Source organism: Bidens hawaiensis, unplaced genomic scaffold (genome assembly GCF_021521415.1).
Source record: "Bidens hawaiensis isolate Kalapana, Puna unplaced genomic scaffold, B.hawaiensis_p1.1 tig00014774_1, whole genome shotgun sequence".
In the NCBI taxonomy this organism is placed as follows: Eukaryota; Viridiplantae; Streptophyta; class Magnoliopsida; order Asterales; family Asteraceae; genus Bidens; species Bidens hawaiensis.
This window is the reverse complement of record NW_027492301.1, coordinates 152257-178788: the sequence shown is the minus strand read 5'-3', so window position 1 is coordinate 178788 and position 26532 is coordinate 152257. Positions and strand designations below refer to the sequence as shown.

Sequence of the window (26532 nt, the reverse complement as noted above, 5' to 3'; positions counted from 1 at the left end):
ATCTTCATACTCAAGGTAATTTTCTGTTTTATGCCCCAGTTCACCACAGTCTCCACACACCGGGAATTTCACCCCAACCTTACCAACCTCTTTCTTCTTATCTCTCTTCAACAATGCTAATTCACGTTCCAATTCTGTTACTCTGTCAGACTCACTCACTGCTATTTTTACTGACTTGGTGCTCACTTGTCTTCTCTTCCTTTCGGCTGAAGCTTCAGACTAAGAATCCTCACACATGAATTCCAAAAAATCCCAGTCATCCTCTTTAGGTTGGTTTAACAATCGACCATTACACAAGGCTTTTAAATACTTTTTGTTTTCCTAAGTCAACCCGTCTACAAAATTCTTCACTAATTCCCATAATTCAATCTGGTGGTGCGAGCATTTTCTTATCATCTCTTTGAAATGAGTGAAAGCCTCATGAAATAACTCACCCGGTAATTATGAAAAATGATGAATCTCGATTCGGGCCTCGTTTGTCTTCGACTGTGAATAATACTCGTTCAAAAACACTTGCTGCATCTCACCCCAGTTCACAATACTGTGCATCGGTAACGAGTTGAACCAATGCTTTGCTTTATCTTTTAGCGAAAATTGAACCACCGCAATCGAATCTCATCCTTGTCAAACGTACCATCACCAATCGGCCGCAAATAGCCGAAAAACGTAACAAATGTGAATGCGGGTCCTCAGACGCCATCCCGTGAAAATGTGGAACAATGTTGATGTAAGATGGTCGTGACTTAAATGTTTGTTTTCCTGGTATATGAACCTGTGGGACAATCGGGGGTGCACCGTCTGGGTTAGCCGGTCTGAACCGACAGTTAACACCCTGAACTAGGGCTACAAAATTCATCCTTCACCCCCCTTAATTAACCAAACCGCCCCTGTTAACCTAAATTCCTTGTCCACTTTCAACATGATTCCTCCCAATTCTGATTCTACCCCCGTTTCGATTCCTTAACCCGGCACCTCTCCGATTCACCGGCTCATCTACCTCTTCACTCCAATCATCATTAATTTCATTAATTAGCTCATACCCTGCATTTTGTTTGACTCACTAATCATCCCCATTACTACCATCTTCCCCTGATCTGTTCATTCTAATCCCCGACTTCTTCATCCTCGGTGTGAATACTGACATAATCTTCGTCTCGGTTCACCTGAACTCTGTGGTTAGGGCTGTTATATGGGGCTGGTGGTCCGAGTCTGTTGATATTTCAGTTTCTAGATTGTCGGGCTGAGTTATTTGGATGTTGGTTGATATTGATAGGTGGGTGTTGGTCATTTTCGGGCTGATCTTGATTATTGTTGTGGTTCGGGTGAAATATGTTGTCTTCGGGTAGTTGGTTTTGATTTTGATTCTGGTTAAGGTTTTGGTCGGGTTCTGGTTTTGGTTCTGACTTTGATCCTGACCTCCCATGGTTGATTCTCTAAACCGAGCTCGGTTCTGCAGGGCTACTCTTTCAATTTCAGATCGAAGAAAAGTGGTGATTATCTTCCTGAATGGCGGGTGTGCATAAACCAATTACTTACACAAACAACACACCCAACGTAAAACGGGAAAATAAAAGCTAAAAACTACAACTACACTAAACTAAAGCAAAGAAATCAAATAACACGAAAACACTAAGTGCACTAACTCCCCGGCAACAGCGCCATTTTGATGCTAGACTTTCGCTATCTAGTAAAAGACAAGCAAATCAGTGTTCCTAATCACCTAAGAAAGCTAGGGTAAGTAGGGTGTCGAATCACGAGGAGTATGTGGTCAGTGTACGTGTAACTAATTTCTAGAATTACGAAGTGAATGTTCAAAGTGCTGATCACACTAGCAAAGGAATTGATTTATTACCAAACAAACGAAACAAGTAGCTTAAGCAAGTTCAAACAGTTATCAAGAATAAATCATACCCGGGAGTTCAAGTAAGCAAATTAACAATGGTCTCATATTACATAAAAGATTAACCATCAATGATCAATTACAGATTGGCTAACTAGGCAAACCCTAGGCACCAACAATCACTAACACACGACACTAGTTATCAAGCAGTCCCTGCCAGTGTGACTCAACTAAGGGCAATTGCATGCTTCATTGTATTCAACTAGTCTAACAACCCTTAAAGCAATTATCATAACAACCGACAAAACTAATCGTTCTGATCAAAATAAACCTAAACCGACTGAACGCACAACAATATTAAACATCAATACTCATAGATTAATCAAATACAATTACAATTAGTTGTTCTTAAATACGTGATAAAACTGAAAAGTTACAAACTCTACATCCCCGAGTATAATTCGAGACGGTTAGCCAAGCATCGACATCAAAAGATCTTCGATTAAGCAAGTGTAGGCCATGTAGATGATCTCTAAATGTCTTGGAATGATAGAAGTGGTCTCTTGTCTCCTCAAAACTGCTCTTGAATGTGATAATCTATCTTAGTGTTTTCAAACATGTTTTTAACCAAAAACCCTAACTTTCCAATCTTTGGCACCCATCGCAATACACAATGGGGCTTCCCAGGTCAATCGCGTATCGCGATGGACCAAAGTCAACATTATTTTTATTTTTATTTTTATTCCATCGCGGTAAGCAACGGTCCTCACTCCCACCCATCGCGTATCGTGATAGGTCTTCTCACCAGCAAATCCAATTTCATGTCTTGTAATGCATGCTGTGTAATACCCCGGCTAAAGCAGAAACGCCCGAGTGTGACGTACAGATTGCTCAAGCACACGTGACACTATTAGGTGACCATAATAATATTATTTTCATTTAAAAATCTTCATGTAACACAAGTTTATCAAATAATACAAGTTGTAACAAATAAATAAACAAAATGATAAGTTTTCTTTGGATATCCTATAAGCATGCTATGTATCTTCTAACTTTCATCCTCCTATCTCTACACCTGTAACATATGTATAAAACAAAGTCATCTACGAACATAGCTGGTGAGATTCCCACAGTTTGATATAATATGTAAAAATCATACAATTCATGGACAAGTGATAAAGGAGCAAGTAAAGTCCTTTCCAGTTGGTATTAACCAACGTACTCGGGTAATCGCGCAAGTAAGGTCCTTTCCAGTTGGTAACAACCAATGTACTCGGATAATGAGGCCCTTTTCCACCCGATACAATGGACCTGAGTGCAAAGAGGAGCGTATGATCATATTATTGAGGCTACCATGTGCAAATAAATTCGAGCAAGTAATCAAGTAACACACAAGTCCATATAGTGAATTGTAGTTTGTAATCGAAATCGTAATACTTGAATTTGTAATAGATACATATGCTACCCTAAAATATGAAAATGTTTAAAAAGGGGTTGTGAGAAACTCACCTTGAAATTGATGAATAACTTGAAAGAAAAACCGAAAGCTCGATACGAACCCGAAGCAACCGAAAGTGCGTTAAAGAATCCGAAATGATTAGATTTTCAACTATAATTAAAACAAAACAAACTCTAACTATCGTGATTGAAAAGGTTATATATATAGTTGACGGGATAATGCATTAGTTAATATATTTTATTAGTATTTTGTTGTATTATAATATCATATTATCCCACTTTAAGTCTTAATGGATTTTAAATTGTACTCACATCTCGATAACGAACTAAAGCTAAAGAAATTAAAAGCTAACGAAGCATAAAGCCATTTTTAACAGTTTAATGAATTAACGAATTAATATTACCGAAATAAAGTTTGACGGATTTTGATATTAACGAGTTTTATGACGATTTATTTTAATGACCAAAGTAATGAGGTTCACATCATTTATTAAGTGAAATTGAAGAACTATAAGCTTATTTTAGTGATAGAAGGTTAACTAATTATTAATATAATATTAATCGGGTTTATAGCGAAAATTTAACGGAAATGAAGGTTGGTTTTTGAGTGAAAAGTGATAATTATAAAATGTAACTATTTTTATTTAATTTATGATACTCTTGTTTAATTTATTATTATTTTTAATAATTTTTATGTAGTTTAAATTAATTAATTTTAATATATATAATGATGTAAAAAGTTAACTATAAAAAGGGGTGCACAGACCCAGGTAACACACGTGAACTAACCCCCAGGACATCAGGTGTTGCTGAGTTTTAAACAGAACCAAAAACAATATATGTAAACATGTTAATTCCATCTTCTTCATGAAACCCTAACAATCCAATTGATTAAACCGTTCCAAGTTTGTGAAAATCAAGTTAGGGGTTTTGATTATTGGGTTAAAATGATTCATAACCATAGTTTAATTACCTTGAATGATGCCGGATAAGTGGTGGACGACGGTGGCCGGAATTCCGAGGATTGGGAGACAAATTACAGGTTAAAGGAGATATATCAGTGAGCTTGGAGGTGATGAGAGAGTTTAGTTTGGTGTGAGGACCCTATTTATACTAGTAATTGCAACATATGATTGTTAATTGGTGGTTAATATCTTGGCCGATTATCCGGCAAATATCACGGGTTAAGGGGCGACTTAAAGGTTGTTTTATTTCAATTAATTAGTTGATTGGTGCGTAAAACAACTGTCTATGGTCGTTAAGTGATTTTAATGGGTCAAACGCGTACATAATGGAGTGAATTTTGATTACCGAAAATCCACGCTGTCGCCGGCGGTTACAGGTTTAAAAACGCGTTATTTTAGTTGCTAAATGGTCACGGGTCAGGTTTAATGTCGTTACAACTCGTTAATTGATTTAAATGGCTCGTTTTTGTTGGTTGCCGGCCGGTCACGGCCGGAAAAACGGGGAAGGTGGCAAGGTATTGTAATATTTTGAATTATTTACATGTATGGTCCTTCAGGTTTCATTAAAACAAAAATTAAAGGATTGTTACAATTTAGTCCTTGTACTTTGTTAAGTGTTATACATGAAAAGGAATTTATATAATTTGGATATTTCGTGTTATACCTGAATAGTTTGCGAATTGTTTAAACAAAAAAACCTTAAATCCCTGGTTTCGCTAAAATAACAAAAGCAATATAAAGCGAACGAGCGATGGACTTCAATTGTCAAGAATATGATGTTAATAATGAACGGGTAATAAAACTATATCAAAACATTCAAACGGGTCAGTTTAACAAGTTTCATATACGTAAAGCAATGACGAATAAATACATGCAACGAAAATTAATTAATACTAATTTTGTAATATATATGCAAACAAAACTGAAATTTCGAAATGGGTAGGGTTTTCAGGTTTGAAAAGTAACGAATGTTACATGCTGGTCATCCCGGGTCTTCAATCCATGCTCGTACATGTCCAAAATAGCTGCTTTAATTACCTGTGACTTGAAATGCAACAAACACATATGAAGTATCGAAGTCCATGCAATAAAAAATTAAAACTACTAAATTAACGAACTAAAGCATATACACACTGACCGAGACCATCAACGACGGCGGTGGCTCAAACGACAACAAAATGAACGATTTAGTGAAAGGGAAAGGGTTGCAAGTCGGGTGTGTTAGAAGGAGTGTGGGGGTTGGTTAATATATTGTTAACGATGCGTGCTCTAATTATGGCAACTCCGTGATTTATGTTAGATGATATTTGGTATTAAATAAGTGGATTGAAGCTTCCAAAACGATCGTGTGAGACTTTGACTCGCGAGTCAAACCATGTAATTGATTTGCTGCTTCGGTCATTAGTTGGTAATAAAAACTCGCCGGAGTCGGCACCGGAAATATTAGAACGAAGACTGTGATATCCTGATATTATTAAATCAAATTTTACCTGTAAACAATATTGGCCCTGTTTCTAAATGAAACTTTAAACACTAATATAAAATCTATAAAATAAATTTGTAGAATTCCAAATAACGATTAAGCGATTTAGATACCTTGAAGAGAGCATTAAATTTCCCAAGGCTTTATTGATCTAGTGATAGATCGCATCACAAAATGGGTCGAGTTTCGGGTTCAAACATTGACGAATGTCAGAATACCAATATACGTGTTTAACCAAATGCTTGAGTAGCAACCAACAAATTCGTCAGAAAACCAATATACATGTTTAACCAAATGCTTGAGTAGCAGCCAACAACTATAATAATCGCATATTTATTAACGGCTTGAAGTTATAGTAAATGAACATTATAATTCTTAAAAACTAAATTCCCAATTACATATTAAATCCCCTAAATTCCCTCATTTGCATGTATGATTTTTGTATGTATGATTTCTTAGAAGGTATGCCAATACGTTTGCTGTCTTTATTCAAGTAAAACTAAAAATGCAATGAAAATGTTGGCTGTCATTATTCAAATAAAACTAAAAATGCAATGAAAACTGGGGCAGGCCGAGTTTGGTACCATATGAATTGCATATTTGTCAACATTTTCGCGTTGTAGCGGTATATATTTGTTGGTTCCATTTTGCATATTACATTGAAGAGATGTTACAAAGTAGTTATTTGTAGCATGATCTGTCATGGCTTGCACGTGGCAAACGAATACATGTAGTATGATGTCATTAGTAAATTTCATATCCAGAAACAAAACCTAACAGATCATAATCGAACCTCTCGACATAATAAAAAATGACGTATCTAAAACACCTTCGTTGCATTGTGAGAAATCATCTAATTCAATTCTAATTCCACTTACAAATTAAAAAGCATCAATTTATTAATCAATCAACTAACACATACACACACAATTAAACCCATATTTGAAATTTGATCTACTACTGTTAGGAGAAGCAGAGAAATCCTCATATTCGGGCACATGATCTGTGTAAACTAAACTGTGTGTAAGAGTTATTGTAAAAATTATATTTAAATCAAATAAATAAATTAATAACGGATATAAACTAATAGTATGCTGGAATGGGGATATGAATGGATTTTAAAACATTACCCATTAACCAAACAATAATGTCAAGGATGATTATTATTCTTTAACCATTAATAAAGCACAATCTGAGTTATTTTCTCATATTTAAGCAAGTATCAAGCCTCAAAGATTATTAAAAGCATCATATAAATTGATTCTCAAAAGTGATAGAAATAAAAACAAATGAATGAGATATAAAAATTCTATAGGTGGCAGCGGATCTACTCGGATTGTGTGTGTGTGTTATACATCTAACGGTAGGGATGGCAAAATAACCCGAGCCGACGGGTATACTCGAAACCCAAAGCATCCGGGACGGGTATACCCGAAGCCCGACGACTATTAGGCCGGGTATGGGATTAGTTTTAAAAATTTTTCGCGGGTACGGGCCGGATATGGGATGTGGTCCGACCCGATTACCAGACTACCTAAAAACACATGCCCGTCTACCCGAACAATATACCCGAATTATAAACCCAAAAAATTTTAATTATTAATTTCATTTTTCCTTAACATTTGTTTAATAACACTTTATTTTTGTAGGTTCACTATACAAAAAAAAAATATTTTGTATTTAAGATATGGATTTAAAAAATATTATTTATGTTTTATATGCTATCAAGTTCATGCATAAAGTTATATAAAAATTATAGTACTATTATTTATTTATTTATAATATCATTTATATGCATGTAATTTGTCATATTTTAACTTGTAATAGTTCATATATAAATAAAAAAATATATATGATAATTATAGTGGTGAAAGAATGTACTTGGAAAGCCTAGCGAAATTTTTATAACAAATTAACGGGTATACCTGATATCCGACGGGTAGTTACTCAGTCCATACCTAACGGGTAATGGGATTAATTTTTTAACTGGGCATAGGTATGGGATTAGTAATACTCGGCCCGAACCCAGCTCGTAGCCATCCCTATTTACGCCATGTCAAGATCTAATAAAAAGGTAACAAAAACAATGTTGTTTTATTGATCTTAATTGGCATGGTAACTATTCATAAAATAATTTTAAAATGACTAACTTGATTTAGGCTACTTTAAAGCATTACCAAGTCAACCCATAAAGTTTATTATATTTGCACATACCTATCTTCCTGCTTGGCCCAGAAACCATATCACTCTCAAACTACAACTCAATTTAGGTCTAGGCTTCTTGCCACTTTGCTATGCTTTTACGCTTAACACTGGATCTTCAGCTAACAATTTACCTAATTGTCTTCACAAAAAAATAAAACACTAACTCAAAATATCATATAAAATAAGAATTACAATATGTTAATATTTAGATTTTATTTAACACTAATTTACCCACCAATATGGTTAAGAATATACAACTGATCTTGATTACTTCAATTGTTAATTTTTAACATATAATTAAAAAATCTAAAAGAGAATGAAGAATCCTAAACACCAATAACTTAAATTTTCAAATTATTTTCCTATAAATGTAAGATTAATGAGTTTTGATACAAATTTGAATTTGCTTAAAATAAGTTTGTTAATTATATGAAGTAATAAAATCAATAAGAAATTAATAGCATTAATGTTTTTCAATATAGTTAGACTTGTTTGTTAATAATGTAAAATACTTTTAAAACAATTAATATTATTAATAGGTATTTGGTAATTTTAACATATTTTTAACATCATATTAAATGTTACGCTCACTAATTAAAATTAAGCGTGCATTTATTAAATAGTCCATTAAGTTGTTTCTTTAATATGTAAGACAACATAACATAACATGAAAAAATAATATTTAAATAAATAATAACTATCGAAAGAAACCATTTTTTTTTATTTTGAACTGAACTAATTGAAATAAAACTTATAAAAATGAAAAAAATAACCAATCTTAATTTTAAATCGAATAAATTAAAACGAAACTTAAAAAACTAAAACGAAACAAACAACCAAAAAAATATGATTAAAACGAAAGAATAAGCTGATAAAAACAAAAAACACTTTCTGGAACGAAAAAAACTTAAATTACAAACTAAAAAAACTAACGCCGGAATGAAACGAAAAAAAAAATGGAAAAGCATGTGATCGAATATAATCAATTTAGAACAACATCCTTAAAATCAATGAGAAATTAATAACATTAATGTTTTTCAGTATATTTAGACTTGTTTGTTAAGAATGTAACAAACTTTTAAAACAATTAATATTATTAATAGGTATTTGGAAATTTTAACATAACTATGACATATTAAATGTTAAGTTCATGAATTAAAATTAAACGTGCATTTATTAAATGGTCCATTAAGTTGTTTGTTTAACATGGAAGACAACATAACACGGAAGAATAATATTTAAATAATTAAGAATTAAAACTGTAGTTAACTAAAAGAAACCAATGTTTTTTTATTTTGAACTAAACTTATAAAACTGAAAAAAAAAATAACAAATCTTAATTTTAAATCAAATAAAGTGAAACGAAACTAACAACCAAAAAAATCTAATTAAAACGAAACAAAAAGCTGATAAAAACAAAAATAAAAAACTAAAAACACTGTCTGGAACGAAAAAAAATAAGCTAAAAACCTAAACAACAAACCTTAAAAAATAAAGCCGGACTGAGACGAAACAAAATGGAAAAGCATGTGATCGAATATAATATATTTAGAACAACATCATTAGAATCCATAAAATCAACCGAGATAAAAGAAATCTACGAAACAAAATTATTATTAATACTTATTATTTCAGTATTTGTTGAATCAAATTGAAGATGGAAACACCATAGAACAACTGCATTCGACGAAATAGAAGATGATAAGCGTGAAACCCGTTTGCAGAGAACGTTGTTTACGTTAGAACTTGTTTTGTTTACAATCAAATAAATGGTTTTTAATAATTTTTTAAAATAAATAACAAACGCCATAAAAAAAGGTCTATTGCTTTAATAAAAGGTATTGATTGGTCACAATTGATGATACACCGACAACCTAATCTATCCATTATTTTATTTAACTTTTCTCCACATCAATCAAATCAAAATTTATTTTATTACCTCGTTTAAGATAATCAAATTCTTTGTTACATCGGTTAAATCAACTTTTTTTTTGTTATCATCATCAAACGTTATATCAACATTGGTTTTTTAATATATATATATATATATATATATATATATATATATATATATATATATATATATATATATATATATATATATATATAATTGCCTATATAAAAATCTTATGTGTCATAATATGGTTGTTCCGCACCTCCTCTCAGGTCACCAAATTGTTTCATTTCTTAATGGTGGCTTATGTGTTTGACCCGAATTTACGGATATGAGTCTTACCAAACCGGATAATGCTTAAACGGGTTATAACATCTCATTTATTTATAAAACCTTTCATCATCAAACAATAATTTTTGCGGGTCACGAGTCTCACCAAACTCGGATAATTCTTAAACAAGTTTTAACATCTCAATTATTTGTGAAACCCCTTAATCAGCAAACAATAATTTTTACAGGTCATATGTCTCACCAAACCCGGATGACCTTTATCGGGTTATAAGATCTCATTTATTTGTGAAACCCTTTTAACATCAAACCTTAATATAACTTCTCTTATCAACAAATTCACTGTCGCATGTCTATCCTCTTCACCACCGGTTTACTTATGATTACCACTCACCATCGTCAACCTCCCCTCTCATGCATCAACCACCTTCTAACCTACATTAACCGCCCCTTTTCACACGACAAATTTTTTTGTTCATGTTTGTTCGTTTTAAAAAAAAATCAACATATTCGTGTTTGTTTATGTTGGTTTGTTAAAAATCTAAGAATCCTACACATCTCAATTTAAAGAACCCAAACGTTAAATAAACATAGTTAACGTAACAAGCTACTATATACGTATTAAATTAAAACAAATCTACGTTAAAAAATAAAACAAATCATTACAAAATATAAAAATAACAAAAAAAATTAAAGACAAATACCTAAATAAAACCCCTGTAACACGGGGGTTAAAACCTAGTTTATATATATATATAGGGGAATGTTATTGTACAAATTAAATTAATATACTAAGCATACAAATAACATAGTGTAATTATAGTTTTCAAGTAGAGTAATTATGCTACAAAAAATAAAATAGTGTACAAATAATTACACTACTCATAACCGTAATTACACTACTAACACAGATAATTACTCTACACTATTACCCCAAATTATACTACTTATTTCAACAAGAGTAATTATTTTGTAAGTAGAGTAATTGTAGTATATGTCTCTTCCTCCTCAAATTATACTACTTGTTTCTAGAATTATTATTTTGTAAGTAGAGTAATTATAGTATATGCTTCTTCCTTATCAAATTATACTAATTTCAACCAGAGTAATTATTTTGTAAGTAGAGTAATTGTAGTATCTGCTTCTTTCTCCTCAAATTACATTATGTGTCTCAAATAGAGTAATTATATTATATGTAAAGTAATTATTGAATATGCTTCTTCATCTTCCTCAAATATCCATGGCAATTTTCTTCAATTGGAAATATCAATTAGCTTCAATTGATGTATTACTTCGATTTGCAGGTTTCAATTAAGCATCGATATCCGCAAAAGATTCAATTTGATTCACAAAATTGTAACCTATGAATGAACAACGACAATAAGAAACGACGATTGACGAGGTCCGGTGGCCGGAATATGGCGGATGCGGACGGTGACAAAATTGATAAGCGCTTGACGATCAGGAGTTTGAGGCGGAGGCGTGGTGGCCAGTGGATCAATTGAATTAGGCGGAGGCGGTTGCATGGTGGGGAATTGAGAAGGTGCTTCCGTGGAGAATTGAGAAGGTCGGTGCTGCCGTGGGGTGCGAGGCAACGAAGCCTTGATTGAAGGAAAGGTGGCGGAGTTTGGCGGTAGAGTGATTGGAGTCCGGTGATTTTGTGGTGGATGAGGAAGAAGATGGAGATGTGGTGTGGTGGTTTTGTTCAGTTTGTGTGTTTAATACAAATTTTTTATTTGTATTTAATCCATCTCCTATATATATATATATAATATATATATATATATATATATATATATATATATATATATATATATATATATATATATATATATATATATAGTGAGGCATCTTACCCTTTATTGTTAAACTGATAATTAGTATTTACGTTTTCTTTTCTTGAGAAAAAAATATAATAAGATTACAGGGCCGACCCTTAGGGGTGGCAGGGTGGTCGACGGCCACAGGCCTGAAACCATGCTAGGTCCGAATTTTTTTTCTTAAAATTATATGTATTTTTAATTAAAACAATATGTATATTTAGTGTTTAAACTCAATTACATAACCAATAGTTTGGTGTAGTGGCAAAAGGGTATTACTCCAAACTAAAAGGTTGTAGGTTCTAGTCTCATTTGAAACATGTTTAATTCTATTTTTATACAAAAGTTTTTTACACAATCTAAATTATAACTAAATAATCCCATATCAAAGTTAAATTGTTTCAACCCAACAAAATATTACTTTTAGTTAAGGCCAAAAAAAGTTTTTCGTCTTTGGCCCAAAATTTTTTTTGCTTTTTCAGAACCGGCCTTGTAACAACAAATATATATTTTTTCTTATATATGAAAAATGGATTAAAAAACCAATCAAGTGGTCGGCAATAATCTATAAGTCTAAATGACGATAATACTTTCACTTTAGTTTACAATGACAATTTTATTTTAATAGAAATCTACACCTAATAAACCTTTTTTTTTTTTTATAAATTAGTTATCAATCAATGTTGGTTTTAAAATGACAAAGGAAAAGTTAGAAAATGACGAGGTTACTTTTATGTTAGACCATGCATTGTGAGCGTTAAAAGGAACGGCGTCAAAACCATATAAGCCTTTACGCCCTTGAACGTCAAAACATGCATATTAAAGAAAGGTGTTAGCCCTATAGACGTCATTCCCTTAATGCCCTCCCACACTTTGGTTGGGTGTGGTCAACTTCTCTCCATCAATCACATGCAAATACACACACATTTATTTATTTTTCTTTTTTATTTAAATATTAGTTCAGTACAACGTGATAGTTAAATAGTGAGGTTGTTAAAATTCATTATTTACGTGACAGTGACGTGACGGGACGTTATGAACTTTTTAGTTAAACTACAACGGATAAAACTTAGAGTGGCAATGTCATCTATAAGAAAACTAAAAGTCAGAAATGTCATTTATTACATTATCGATATACATCATTTTGATCATTGAGTTATAGATTGGTCTACTAAAATCCAATTTGTTTTAAACTAGAGAGCAACTTGTAACATCCCTAAAGTTTATGTTCAAATTTGACAAATTTATAAAGATGAAGGACCAAAAATATTCATAAGACAAGTAATGGAAAAAAAAATAGATAAAAGCATCTTAAGTTAAAGAAATAAGGAAGCTTCATCCCACATAGAAAGAAGGAAGAAAGTGGAAGCTCTTTATAAGGAAAGAAGTTTTCATAGTAATATTCTTATGTGGCTAACCACTATCAGTAGTCCTAGCGGAGAATGCGAAGAACCCGACGCGCATGCGCACGGGCTCGGGCGATGGGCGCAATATGGCGCTTTGATGGTGCACTTTGCATTTCGCACGCTTGAGAGCCGCAATAGTAATTTTGAACTGTAGAAGATAGATCAATATGTGACGAGTTACCAAAGTTCAGGGAATTAAAATAAAAATTCTGGAAATCTTGTTACTTCGCGAGATGCGAAGGAATCACCTTCTCCATCCTCGCGCTACACGAAGTAACGGTTAAGTAACCGTGTCCTTGAACGACACGTGGTGACACGTGGCAAGTCTAGTTATCAGCTCACTAGACCTATTGATCTACTTCATGCGACGCAAAGTGATGCTTTGTGCTACGCGAGCAAGAAATATCAAAGGCGGCTAGTTTGTCCTTTGCACTACGCAAATTGGTAAAATATGTAATCCTTCGCGCTACGCAAAGGAGCACATTTTAGCCTATAAATAGGTGGCCGTAGGGTGAGACCCATTTCATCCAACCACACACCCACTCTACCTCGAAATGGGTGCCATAATCCCGACATTCTAAAGTGTTGTTTGTCTAGAGGTACGTGCAAGTAGAAGTGCTGCACACATCAAGCTTTAGCATTTCGTATAGACAAGCCATATAAAGTAGAAGTTTTGCCCAATTATTTTATTATATGACTTAGACCCTAGTCAGGTGTATAGTTTATACCTTGATCAGATAAATAAGTGAAATAGAGTTTTCATAAGACAAAGCTATAGAGGGAATATTATTCTCTATTTTTCTTACGAAAGAAGAAATTTGATATACACGTTTCTTCATGAAGAAGAAACGTATAAATGTTAAACATATGTTTTATAAAAGAAATGGATATCAAGGTAAAGGTTATGCAAATATACTAAAGGTCTAATGTTGGATTATAGATCTAGTTATTTATAAATTATTACTCTTGTACTATAGGTCCGAGGTAACAGTCAAGAATATATCAGTGAGATACGTTGAATATAACAAAAGGTGAATACGCTCAACCTTTTTGTAAAGTTTCTTTACGACGTGAATACGTCTATCAGCTGTCTTTTTAAAAGATATTTTCTCTTCTAAATTATGGAGGGTTATCCATATATAAAGAGTTAGTTAAGTATTTACATGAGGGTTGGTTCAAATCCTCTAAAACGTTTTGATATAAGGTAATACTAAACATTCAGGCTAAAATACACATGTATCTGGATCCTTACATATATGTACTGTAGTGGGCACACTACGAACATATTGACCATGAGGCAATTGTCTATTGGGTGATTTGACCATCCAATTAAGTGGTTTGTGTGTATGCTTAGTTCCGATGAGATGGGATTGAGACCTACTAAGTCGTTGAACGCTATTGGTGTTGTGTCATAACGAATTATGAAAACCTTTTATCGAGTCAGCGTGTTCACCAACATATAGCTGATGTATTTTTGAAAGGTGTTTTCAGGTAATCAAGAATAGGGCATTGAAGTGGATATGCCGGTGGAGATAGAAGATCACTAGGCACAGAATACAGCTGATGTCTTAGCTAAATTTTGTAATGAAGCATATATGAAACTTGTTTTGAAACAAGTAATTTTGTAAAATGAAAAAGGGTATTTAATTCCCTATGTTATGAAAGTAAATATTTTATTTAAACATTTTCCGCTGCGTACTCAAACTTTGATGAATCGACAAAATTGGTACCAACAATTGGTCATACAGCTAGGCCTGAAGGCCGGGTGTGACAGGTTGGTATCAGAGCCATCGGTTTTAGAGAATTAAGCATTTTGATAAAAGTACTTATGCTTTAACCATTTTAAGTGCATGAAAGTATGGATAAGATATATATGCATCTAGTGAATTCTTAGACATAGCAACTAATAGTTAACTTCTATTTCTCGTCTATAGCATGTCGAAAGGAGGAAATTCAAGCATTGATGTTAATAGTGGACCCTCAATGAATACGAGAGGGAGATTGAATAAAAACATTGAAAATCAGGAAGTAAATGCTACCCCTCCCGCTGGTGATCAATTTGTGCGAAAGGAGGATATGCAACAACTAATTGCAAAAGGAATTGCTGAAGTTTTCCCAGCTATGCTCGAGGCTATGAGAAAGAAAGAAACATCGATCAATGAAAAATCTATCAAGTCCAAGAGAGATGAGGAAGAACATGTCAGCTCTAATGCTGATAGTGATTATGAAGAAAAGAAACCCAAGAAACAAAAGTCTAAGAAAGACTATGGTTATAAGACATACCAGACGTTTAAGCCTAGAGATTTCTATGGAAGCGATGGTGTTATTGCTGCACTAGGATGGGTTGAAGAAATAGAAGCCATTAATGTCATCAGTAAATTTACTGAGGAAGAAGCAATTCAGTATTCATCCCAATCATTTAAAGGCAAAGCTTTGCAATAGTGGAACACCTTTATACAAGCCAAGGGTAGATTAAACATGTACAAGTTGAGTTGGGAAGAATTCAAAGATCTCGTAATCAGGAAGTTTGCCCGATGAATGAGAAGGATGGGATGCAAATCAAGTTTTTAAACCATAAAGTGGTTGAAACAAATCTCAAGGACTACAATACTAAATTCCTGGAGTATTGTAGCATAGTACCAGACTTGGTAACGCTAGAAAATAACAAGGTCACTCGTTATATATGAGGTTTACCAAAAGAGATTAGAGATATGGTTAGATCATAATTACCTTAAACCATCGATACAGCCATGGAATTGGCTGGGTATATGATGAATGGGTTGATCAAAACCCAGTGAAAAAGAAAAGAAAGAGAATGCATTCAAGAAGAAAATTGTGTTTGATGTAACACAAAGTGTACATCTTATTGCATCGAATTATCCTCATATATATGTTGAACTCCATGCAAATTCATTGTTTTTGGTACTTGTTTGAGTTATTTGTGAATTTGCAGGTCTGGGCGCTCGCCCGACAAAGAAAACATGAAAAGAGGGCGTTTCGAGGACAAAAATCAGCATTCTGCCAAGCCTGCACGGCCGCAAGCCCGTGCAAGGCCGTTCTTTTGGGAATTCCACCAGTGTAAGCCAGTGCAGGATCTAATTCCGAGAAAATTCAAAATGGCATGGCCATGCAATACCGTGCAAGACTGTGCCAGAACAGAGAAATCTGACTTTTTTGGTCAGACTAAAGCAAGGGGTTTACTTTCCACATTGAGGCACGGTCATGCAAGCCGTGCGTGGGCCCGTGCCAGGCGTCCAGACAGCTTAAATACACCTCCATTATCTTCATTTTGAGTTTGGAGCCTTAGGGGAATTCTCTAGAATTGCTGGAAAATTGTTGTGTATGTGCTAGAAAAATTCAAGGCTTCCATCTTTGTGTGATCATCCTTTCAAGGGTGCAATCATCATTCATCCTAGTTTGCAATTCTCTTGTTCTTGAACATGATTTGTAAGATTATTTTGATTTTGATTATTGTATCAAGCCTTATGGGCTAAATACTCTTGTTACTTAGATTATGTTGAAACTTTTGCTTATGTGATATTTATCTATGCATGATTTTGGCAAGTTGGTGTTCTTCAAGTTTATGACATGTTCTTGAATTGAGTTTAATGGATGAATGCTTTTTTTAATTCCTAGTCTTGTTAGTTTGATAGATGCTTAACCATAATATGTTGGAAAACTATATGTTGAGTATTTATTTATGAACTTAGTTTGTGTATGCATACTTTATTTATATCATTAAGTTAGGAATGAGTAATGAAAATTAACTTGCTTATGAATTTTAACAAGCATGAAACCTATCACTTGATATTGAAAAATTGTATGGTGATAACATGATTCTTTAAGTTGGTTAATGTTTGTTAGAGATTAAGGCCATAACCCTTAGTTCATATTTTTCTAATTAAAAGATTCATGTGTTTAAATAGTGTTTATTTAACTTGTCTATTTTACATGATTTTAGGCGGTTAGTTTGTTGTTTTCATTCTAACTTTCCTTTAATTATGAGATTAGGTAGTTTTGACAAACTTACTAATCTATGGTTTTTATCTTGAAAAACACCCATCATGATGTTTGTTGTTAGTATTAGGTTGCCTTGATTGGAATTTAATATTGATGCGTAATTCATGATGTTTGCCATTATCATTGTCATTTTGTCACTAAGTTTAAGTGGATGCATAGTCTAAGTAGCTTTGTTTGGCTTGATTGTTAGTTATACTTTAATTGCTTTGTTATTGTTATATGCTAGTTTAGTAAGTTGAAAACTAATTTAGATTGCTCGTTCGGTTTAATTAATTACAAAGATTTAGTATCAAAAGTTAGCCGTGTCCATGGATTGACACTCGGTTCTTACCGATACTTAGCTACAAACGATAGGTACACTTGCCTTTCGTGTGTGGTTTGGTTGTTGGTGAAAACCATTTTTAAAACCCTGATTTGTGTGAAACTTTTATTCAAAATTTATATCTATATTCACACACACCATGTTTTTGGCGCCGTTGCCGGGGACACAGTGTTTTACTTTTGAAAACAATACGAGTAATTGATTTGCCTTGTTGATATTTTTGCTCTATGTTATTTTAGTCTATTTCATTTTTATTCATCTAGTTTTATTTTTATTATACTTTTAGGTAGTTTTCCGTGTCTTGTTTGTTTTCTATTCCGCGTTTCTTTCGGTAGATGCATGTCCACCGCACCCGGTCCTGATCTTGTTTCCCCCCTTTCTGAACCCGAGCGACATCTTAGAGAAGGTTTGAGGAGGAGAGCACGCGAAATCGCTCGGATCATCGAAAATGAAGTTGTGGAGGAGAACGTGAATCCCGAGGTAGAAGTTGAAGAAATGGCGGATCCGAACAATCAAGGTCGCATGGATGACTTCGCCACGCCGTCCCTCGATGGCTATGGCAGCGGTGTTAGGGAGCCCGAGATTACCGTGAGCTCGAGATCAAGTCGAGTATTATTCATATGGTCAAAAATTCCGTTTCTTTCCATGGCCTCTCGAACGAGGACCCTCACTCTCATGTTGCACATTTCCTTCGATTATGAGCGAAATTCAAAATTCAGGGGTGTACGGAAGATGCCGTGAGACTCCAACCTTTTCCATTCTCACTTCGCGGGGCTACCTTGGAGTGGTTAGAGGCACTCCGTTCCGGTTCCATCACCACTTGGGACCAATTGGTTGAGCAGTTTCTTCTTCAGTACCTCCCACCCGATAAAACTGCAAGATACCGGGCAAACATCACTGGTTTTCGTGTTGATGATGACGAGTCATTTCATGCTGCATAGGAGAGGTTCAAGGGCTTGTTGAGAAAATGCCCTCATCACGGTTTAGGTCACGGGCTTCAGTGTTGTACATTCATTGATGCTTTATCCGGAGTGCAGAAGTAGGCCGTTGATCAGGTTGCGGGAGAAGATTTCGGTAGTTGTACCCCAAATGAGGCGTTGGACATCTTGGAGAGAGCTGCTAAGAAGAGTTTCGCATATAATCCGCCTCTTAGTATTCCTTCCACTAAGGGTGTTCACCATGTCGATTCTAACACCCTTGTTTCCGCCCAGTTAGAAGCCTTGACCAAAATATTTGACCAATTGCAATCCGATCTTACCAAATCTAACTCTCGTTGTGGGGTGTGTGACGGGAAACACCGGACCAGTCAGTGCTAGCAGGCCATGGTGGTGGAGGATGTTGACTTTGTGGGCCGCCAAAACAATGCCTACAGCAACTCCTACAACTCGGGATGGAGAAATCACCCCAATCTCAGCTGGAAAGATAATGGTGGCACTCAAAATCAAAAGCCACCGGGGTTTGACCGAAATCCAAATTACCAGAGTCAACCCTAAAACCAATCTTCCCAGCAAAAGCCTCAGTTTCAGGGTTCCACCAGTAGTGGTCAGTCTAGTGGGGGGTCTAGTGTTAAAAATCTTTCGACCCAGATTTTGGTTAAGACCGAGACCTCAAACAAACTGGCTGAACAGAGGAACCTGAAGATTAATGACACTCACCAGAGACACGATTTCGAGTTGAGGAATCAGAAAGCGTCCATTCAGACCATCGAGAATCAGGTTGGACAGATTGCTCAGCTCCTCTCTGCGAGACCCCAAGGTAGCCTTCCGAGTAACATTGAGAGAAATCCGAATGCCGAGGCTAAGGCGATTACCCTGAGGAGTGGTAGATCCACCATTCCTGTTGATGCATCTGTTTCCACACCAAAACCGATTGTCGATGAGATCGAGACTGAGACTCCAGGTGAGGTGCACCCGAGGTTAACCTCATAATGTACCACACAAACTAGTGACCCTGACAGGACTTATGGTCTTCCCATTCCATACCCAGGCTGTTTGAAGAAGCAGAAGATGGAAGAGGAGTACAGGAAATTCTTAGAGCTTTTTAAGCAGCTTCACATCAATCTTCCGTTTCTCGATACATTGAAAGAGATGCCTAAGTATGATAAGTTTCTGAAGGAGGTTCTCTCGAACATGAAGAAATTAGAAGAACTTTCTTGTGTAACTTTGAATGAGGAGTGTTCTATGGTCCTTCAGAATAAATTGCCGAAAAAAATGACCGATCCAGGCAGTTTTACCTTTCCATGTTTGATCGGTATTTTGTAGGTTAGTAACACTTTAGCCGACCTAGGTGCTAGCATAAACTTGAGGCCTTATTCCCTTTTTGCAAAGCTAGACCTAGGTGAGCCTAAGCCTACTCGCATGAGCATTTAGCTTGCCGACCGCTCTGTGAAATACCCGAGAGGTATAGTTGAGAATATGCTTGTGAAAGTGTTTCCTGTTGACTTTGTGATCTTGGACATGGATGAGGATAAAAACGTACTACTCATCTTGGGTCGTCCTTTCCTAGCCACTGCTAGAGCTCTCATTGATGTCTGCACCGGAAGACTCACTCTTTGAGTCGGAGACGAGGAGGTGACCTTTGATATTGGGAGATCCATGCGCTACCCACATGATCATAATGACGTGCTCTACATTGATACCATCAATTCTTGCGTTTGCGAGCACATACAGGACACGTGTGAGGAGTACTCTTTGGATACTCAGTTGTGTGTTAGAGAGGTTTCTGACTTGGTCAGTGGACCTCTGTTTGAGGAGTTGGTCTGTGGTGTGGACCACGAGCCTCCTGAGTGTTTAGAAAGGATTGAGGATGTTGATCGCGTTGCCGAGCCTAAGGAAAAACCTTCTGTTGTAGACCCACCATCTATCGAGCTTAAGGAACTCCTGTCCCATTTGGAGTATGCCTTTTTGGAGGATGGGTCCCGCCTTCCTGTTATCATTTCTGCTAGTTTGTCGAGTGAGGAGAAGGTTAAATTGCTCACGGTTCTCAAGAGGCACAAGCATGCGATCGCTTGGAAGATCATGGATATAAAAGGGATCGGTCCATCCTTTTGTACCCATAAGATCTTGATGGAGGAGGAGTTTAAACCCGTGGTGCAGCACCAACAACGTCTCAACCCTAATATGTAAGACATTGCGAAGAAAGAGTCATCAAGCTACTCGATGATGGGTTGATTTATCCGATCTCTGATTCCCCATGGGTGAGCCCGGTTCAGGTCGTCCCGAAAAAGGGAGGTATGACGGTTATTATATTGACTACCGCCAGCTCAACGATGCCACGAGGAAAGATCGTTTCCCACTCTCCTTTATCGACCAGATGTTGGAGCGACTGTCTAGAAAGTTGTAATATTCTTTTCTTGACGGTTTCTTGGGATACTTTCATATCCCCATCTCTCCTGAGGATCTGGAGAAGATGACATTCACATGTCCCTATGGCACATTCGCCTATCGATGGATGCCATTTGGACTGTGTAATGCCCCAGCCACGTTTTAGAGATGCATGGTGGCGATTTTTCATGATATGATCGAGGACTCCATGGAGGTTTTCATGGATGATTTTTCTGTTTTCGGGAGTTCTTTTGATCATCGTTTGAGAAATTTGGAGAGAATGCTGGCTCGTTGTGAGGAGGCTAACCTTTTTCTTAATTGGGAGAAATGCCACTTCATGGTGAAGGAGGGCATCGTGTTAGGGCATAAGATTTCACAGGCGGGGCTTGAGGTTGATCGAGCCAAAATTGATACCATTTCGAAGCTTTCGCCACCAAACTCGGTGAATTCTATTAGGAGTTTTCTTGGTCACGCGGGATTTTATCTGCGATTCATTAAGGAATTTTCCCAAATCGGCCACCCGATGATGAAACTCCTCGGGAAAGATGCGCCATTTGTTTTCTCCTCCGAATGTCTTCCGGCGTTCGAGTTGTTGAAGGAGAAATTGGTGAATGCTCCTATCATGGTTGCCCCCGACTGGTCCTTACCTTTCGAGTTGATGTGTGATGCGAGTGAATTTGCAGTTGGGGCGGTCTTAGGTCAAAGGCGAGATAAGCACTTTCACCCGATTTATTATGCGAGTAGGGCACTGAACGATGTGCAAGAGTACTACACGACCACTGAAAAAGAGCTCCTTGCTGTTGTGTTCGCATTCGATAAATTTCGATATGATCTTGTCCTTTCCAAGATCATTGTGTTCATAGATCATGCAGCTCTTCACTATCTTTTCAATAATCAAGATGCGAAGCCGAGACTTATTCGATGGCTTTTGTTGCTGCAGGAGTTTGACATTGAGATAAGAAAGGTGCTGAGAATGTCGCGGTCGACCATCTCTCCCGTCTTAAGTGCTCAGCTTCATCGGAACAAGTGAGGGTTCACATAAATGACAATTTCCCCACGAGTTCCTCATGCATATCGAGACGCGGGATGAGGATCATCCTTTGGTTCGCTGACATTACGAATTTTCTTGCTAGTGGGATCGTGCTTAAGGGTCTTACTCACCAGAAAAAGAAGAAATTATTTTCTGATGTTAAGCATTATTTTTGGGAGGATCCTTACTTGTTTCTTGTTGGTGCCGATCAGCTCGTGCGTAGGTGTGTGTATGGTGATGAGGCTCGAAAGATCTTGAAACACTGCCACGAGGGCCCGACCGGAGGACACCATGGAGCCACATCCACGGCGAAGAAGGTCTTTGACGCCGGTTTTTTCTAGCCAACCATCTTCCGTGATGCTCATGACATGGTGCAGTCTTGTGATGCTTTCCAAAGGGCGAGCAACATCTCATAACGAGACGAGATGCCTCATCGTCCCGGTATTGTGTCCACCATTGCTTCTCTACACCATATCACCCATAGATGAGCGGGCAGGTTGAGGTCACGAATCGGGGCATCAAGAGGATTCTGGAGAAAACGGTTAGTCAGACCCGTAAGGATTGGTCTGAGAAATTATTTGACGCACTGTGGGCTTTCCGTACCTCCTACAAAATACCGATTGGGACAACACCGTTTAAATTAGTGTACGGGAAAGCGTGTCATCTTCCTATTGAACTCGAGCATAAGGCATATTGAGCATTGAAGAGTGCGAATCTTGATCTTGAACGCGCGGGTAAAAACAGGTTTGGTCATTTGCATGAGCTTGAGGAGTTGAGAGGCCTAGCTTATGAGAATTCGAGAATTTACAAGGAGACGACCAAAAAGCTTCATGAGGCCCGGTTGAAGGACCACAAACAATTCCAAGCGGACGATCGTGTTTTGCTTTATAATTCCCGCCTTCATTTATTCCCCGGGAAGTTTAAATCCCGATGGTCCGGCCCCTTTAGTGTGAGACATGTGTTTGACTACGGTACTGTTGAGATTGGCCATGAGGATGAACGAATCTTCAAGGTGAACGATCGCCGTTTGAAACACTATTTGGGTTAGCCGACCGAGACAGTGCTGGAGGTTGTTGACCTCCACCCCATGACCTAGTGTGGGGAGTGTGAGTCTAGCTATCGACTCCGTCAAAATTTAGCATGTTTAGGAACTTTGTAGATTTTCGTGTGTGTTTATTTTATTCTTAGTTGTTTTTGAAGTTATGCTTGCCTTTGTTCCTTTCCGGTTCAGTTCTTTGAGCGAGAGATTTTGGGTTAGGGCTCATAATGGTCAAAATCGGGAACCGTTTTGGTGTTTGGAGTTGAGTGGGGTACTGCCAAGTTGGCAGAATGGAAAATGGTGGCAAAACGACACTGCACGGTCTCCAGCACTGGCCCGCACGACTGTGCGAAGCACATTAGGAACCGTGCAGCGGTTTTTAAATAGGTTTTATACCTACTTACCCCCATTTCACTCTCCCAAAACCGCCAACTCCAACCCCCTTCTCCCTGAATCTCGTGTTTCTTCCCGGATTTTAACATCAAAGGTACAAGTGTGCTTCCTTTCCATCTTCCTTTTTCTTGTTCTTGTTGGTTTTAGGGTTGTTCTTGAGGGAATTGGGGCTTTTTCGATCTTACCCTTTTTAGGTCAGATTTATCCAAATTTCTTGCTTTAATAGTTAGTTTTAGGGTTGTATTTGACTATTTTGGGCTTGATTGCGTTGGATTTGGTCGATTGGGTAGTTTTTTGGCGATAAACCGCCGTCAGTACTGTTTCTGCAGAACTGGCATGACCGCCGGCACGGGCCCGCCACGGCCGTGCACGGTCGTTTTTCCAGCCAGAAATTCTCCGATTGACCATACTGTTTTCTTAAGCCCCCCTGCATGGTCCAGTCAGTCCGCACTGCCTTGCACTGTTTTTGGCATGACCATGACAATTAGTCGATCGACCCGTTTTTCGTTTCCTTTTGTTTATTTTGTGTTGATTCTTCCCTCATTTGTCAAATGTCAGGACGGAAGCATCCATTTTGCTAGTTTGCGGGAAGTAGTGGCTAGAGCCGCAGCGCCCACCGCCGGTTCTCTGAGTTGTGGGCAAGGAGGGATAAGTTCGTTATGGGACGTGTTCCATGTCATGAGACGCTCGAGCAAATTAATCAGCCCGAGCGTTTTGATGCCTTGCTTACTGAGCCATGGAGGCGCCTTCTCTCCATTCGGCGGCCGGTCTTTCTTGAGCTCACCTTGGAGTTCCTATCCTCTTTTTTCATGTACCCACTGATCGTGGATCCTCATGACAGTAATGAAGGTGTTCGGTTCAGAATTGGGGGTACGCTGTACACTTGGTCGCTTGCCACCCTGGCTAGCACCTTGGGTATACACACCGACGAGGAGATAGAGACCGATCTGTTCGATGGGTTGCGAGACTTTCCGAGTGATGAAGTGAAAGACGCCTTTTGGATTCTTGTTACTGAGAGCTGCACGATGGCCGTTCCTCGAAGGCCACATTACTCCTGGACCCCCTACACCGCCTCTTGCATCACGTTGTCTTTTATTGTATTGGGGCCCGCGGTGATAGCGTGGGTAAAGTCGCGTCCCGAGATCTGTTCCACTTATACTGCATTATCAATGGGCACGACTGTAATCTAGGATTCAGTGTGGCTGAGTACTTCAGTCGGGCTGGTGGCTCGACTACTAGCAGCTCCATATGTGTGCGGATGCTCATCACCGAGCTTGCCCACCAGTTAGGAGTCATGGATCGGCCGGCCGCTCAGCGTTTGACACAAATGGGTGTGGTAATCCCCATGGGTATTACTCAGCTCCCTGCTATGAGGATTGTGAGGACGGTTGGGAACCGAACTTAGTTGATTGATCGAAGGGCCGCATTTGGGATCCACTGTCCCCAGCCGAGGACGTGAACATGCAGGATCAGGACCTGCCGCCACCGCACAAGGACCCTGGAGCTGCTTGATTACGAGTGATTATGGCAACAATTTGACCAGTTCAGCCTCGCCCAACAGCAGTTTCGGGCTGAGCAGGCTGAGCAGCGAGGCCTGCTTGACTACACTACGGATTACACCCGCCGTGGGTTTGAATGGGTTTATGCTTTTGGAAGGGCCCAAGCAGCCCGTAGCGGTTTCACGGTCCCTGCTGCACCTTCTTGGTCCTACGGCTCATCATCATTGAGTCACCCTGCGGGCGAGCAGCCTATGCCCTTTGATGCGCATTATTCCCAGCATGGCCACTCCTCTGACCCGTTTGTTGACCCCCTTCCTAGCCCACTCGTGCAGCCTGGCTATTTCACTGTTCACGATCCGTACACTATGGCAGATCCTTACGGTGCTGACTTGTTTACGAACCAGGATGTGGGTCCGTCTGGTTTGGTATTTGATGACATTGAGGATTAGAACTTTGTTTATGTCGTTTTTATTCTAGGACTTGTGTGACTTTATTTTTATTTTGTATTTGTAGACTGTTTTATTCTCTTGTGGATTTGGGTTGATGATGGATGTTATTTGGATTGATGATATGGTTTATGTGTGTATTGTGTTGTTGGTGTGGTTTGTTTTGTCTTGCTTTATCCTTGCAGGTGAATCTTTATTATTTTCACAGTTAGCGTTGCCGAGTCGTCACTGTTGACCCTCCTGGGGTTTCTAGTTTGGCAGCCTTGTGGTTTTCAGGGGAGTTTTCTGTTCTCTCTCTTATGCACTTCACTTCTTTAGTTTTTTTTGTTGTGCAACGAGGGCGTTGCACAATTCAAGTGTGGGGAGGGAATTTTGTGAACTTTGTTTGTCCAAAAATAAATTTTTTGCAAAACTCCAAAATTTTTTTGTAGTCAAGCCAAAAATCTTTAAAAAGACATACCTTTAAGCATGAAAAACAAGATTCACATTCTTACCTTGCAAAAGTTACCCATTCCGCCCGTTTCCGTGAGTTGGCCTCATCATTATTTTTTCTCATATTTTTGCGGGCAATTGAGTGAGCTGGGTGATTATTGTAAGGTAGAACTTGTTTTTGGGATTACATTTTAAAACCATATACATATACATGGCATAAACCATTGAGGAATTTAGGATAAACCCCATGTCTAGCCATTTTTCACTTATATTTCCCTTACACACATTATTCCCTTAGTAGCCCACGTTTAGCCTTTTTCCCGTGTTTTTCTATTTCGCCATATTTTTATCACCACTTAGCCATATAGCCTTTTATTTTTTTCACCCATTTTGGGTTAGAAATCCGGTTCGGCTAAGTTAGTTAGTTTATTTTGTATTTCATTGATGTTGTATTTTATCAATTGGGAACTTTAGAAGCACAATGCTATCTCCCAAAGTGAAAATTTTGTATGTAAAATTTTATAAATTTAGTTGGCAAAAAAAAAAAAAAGAATCCTTACAAGAAAAGAAGAGAAAAATAAGAAGTTAGTTCATCATATATAGGTGAAACTTGATTTCAAAGAGCAATTTTTGGTTCGTTAGCTCTCGGCTCGTTTAAACCATTTGGTT

The 26532-nt window shown here is 37.3% G+C and overlaps 1 protein-coding gene and 1 non-coding gene across 2 annotated transcripts; one reads left to right on the top strand and one right to left on the bottom strand.

The window, feature by feature from the left end:
- Window positions 1-18581: 18581 nt before the first annotated feature.
- On the bottom strand, window positions 18582-18686 carry LOC143547663 (small nucleolar RNA R71). The gene has a single exon (XR_013137809.1). It is a non-coding gene; the product is annotated as a small nucleolar RNA R71 (small nucleolar RNA).
- Window positions 18687-19063: 377 nt separating this feature from the next.
- On the top strand, window positions 19064-20256 carry LOC143547659 (uncharacterized). The gene is made up of 5 exons (XM_077039033.1): window positions 19064-19243; window positions 19330-19616; window positions 19659-19857; window positions 19963-20038; window positions 20102-20256. The coding sequence occupies exons 1-5, from the start codon at window positions 19064-19066 to the stop codon at window positions 20254-20256; spliced, it is 897 nt and encodes a 298-aa protein (XP_076895148.1).
- The last annotated feature ends 6276 nt before the right edge of the window (window positions 20257-26532 follow it).